The following is a 1,890-nucleotide window of genomic DNA, read 5'->3' on the forward strand; positions in this document are numbered from 1 at the left end:
GACCTTTAAACTCGAAGGATGATGCTACTTACAGAACTGCATTACATGTTTACATGATTGAAGATGTGTAGTGGTTAACAGTGGATCTGGATTCAGATTAAACTGCCAGACAAGCCAGTGACTCCTTCGAGAGGAGGCTGTGCCTTTAAATGTTGTTCTGACAAACTGACCTTGTTTATTCCCAGAAGTAGCGCAGGTACCATATAGTTTCATTCTTCAGCTGAGGGCCAAACAGGGGGTTGGCCTGGGCCAGGATGGCTATCAACCAACTGAGTGAAGACAGAGAGAATGAGTCACATGTTAGCACAGAGGGACACTCTATTATGTATAGCTTCAAAGAAAAGCTGCTTTTCTTTACAACTTGGGTTTTGTTGCTGCAGATTTGGGCAACAACCAATAGATCGCAGCGCTGTAATCGCCAGCAGTACTGTACAGAGAGCACACAACAGCACTACACAGGAAAAACAACTTTTAAACACGTCCAACTCCAACCAACTCTCAGAGCTGTTATTTGACTAAATGAATGTGAGCAGTGTCTTTTTTTTTTTCTTTTATCGCCCTTTTAATCAAATGTGATTGTCTATCGCTTTGCAAAGCTAATGAGCTCAACCTGCAGGCCGGCCTGGACGCAGCTACGTTTTCTTAATGACCTGGCAAGCGTCACTGTGAGCTCACACACAATGGGACATCGTGAAGGTGGTCTGAATGAAGCGTTAGGAATCTGCTTTTAATGACTGCAGTTCTCTGGACTCAGTGGAACGATCATTTGTATGTATTTTAATTAGCAAAAAAAATTACATCAGAGACAGGTGGAAGCTTCTCGTGTGTTTACCAGACTTTAAGTCAGGAGGATTATTAGGCACCTGGTACAGAGCTCAGCCGGGGTGAATCTACGAAGGACCCCTGGATCACCTGGGCCGTGTGCTGGCCAGGTGAAGTTTGATCTCTGTGTCCTTCAGTATCACTGCCCAGGATAAACTGTAAGTCCCTTCATCTGTTTCCTCTGATTCAAGCTAGTGGCTGGTAGCGACAGACATGCTAGCTTGATGCGATTACGTCACTCAGTATTTACAGCGGCCCTTTAACACGGTGTCATCTGAAGCACTGTGCTGATTTATGGTTTGTGTGTAAATGGATTCAAACCTGATTATAAGCTACTTTGTGGGAGCCAAGAGGCTAAATTGCAATTTTACATTTGGGAAGATGCTACACTGTGGGTTTGACCAAACTGATGGAACCACTGGTGTTTTCTCATTTTGTTCATCTTCATGTCTTTGTGCCTTTTTGGAGGCTTTTTCTGGAATGAAGCCGGTTTGAATGGAGCACAATGTGGCTGTAAACATTAAGACTTAACCGCAGACAAATATCTTTTTATTTATTTATTATCATTTTCTTTATTTTTGTTCTCACGGGACCATCTGAAGAGATGCTACTGATCAGTAACTGGCTTTGGGTCAAAGTTCACAACAATATAAACCCAGTTTGAAAAATACTGGCTCGACATTTCATTTACTGAACTTAAATAAAGCACAAAAATCAGCACAACACAAAGTATTAATAGTGATAGCAGCAGTTGTATTAGTGCAACATGGATCCATGGCAGTGCATCTTATTTTCCTTAATTTAATTAGTATTTAAAATAGTTGGAACAAATAAACAGACACAGTGTGGATATGAAGACCTCATACAAAACACGACTTTAGTAAAGGTTGTCGTGGAAAATTTTATTGTGATTATTTTTGTTTTTGTTTTAATGGGAGAAATATATACCATCACATGTGTGCGCTCATGTAACCTCATTTTAACCCCTCGGTTGATAAGCTGTTCCCTGACTAGGGTGGAGTAGCTCTTTATCTGCCTTCTTACCCGCATATCTTGTTTTTACTCGAT

General features: G+C 41.2%; 1 protein-coding gene across 1 annotated transcript in view; it reads right to left on the reverse strand.

Annotated features, from left to right (window-relative positions):
* Nucleotides 1-1,890, reverse strand: part of atp6v0e2 (ATPase H+ transporting V0 subunit e2) — a 7,641-nt gene that overhangs the window by 2,383 nt on the left and 3,368 nt on the right. Inside the window, exon 3 of the mRNA XM_023401963.2 lies at nucleotides 171-269. Coding sequence (XP_023257731.1) covers nucleotides 176-269 — 94 coding nt within the window. The 3' untranslated portion in view covers nucleotides 171-175. The remainder of the gene's footprint in view (nucleotides 1-170; nucleotides 270-1,890) is intronic.

The sequence above is a fragment of the Seriola lalandi genome, unplaced genomic scaffold (genome assembly GCF_002814215.2).
Source record: "Seriola lalandi dorsalis isolate HSWRI2012SDOR001 ecotype SW California unplaced genomic scaffold, Sedor1 jcf7180002053842, whole genome shotgun sequence".
Classification (NCBI taxonomy): Eukaryota; Metazoa; Chordata; class Actinopteri; order Carangiformes; family Carangidae; genus Seriola; species Seriola lalandi.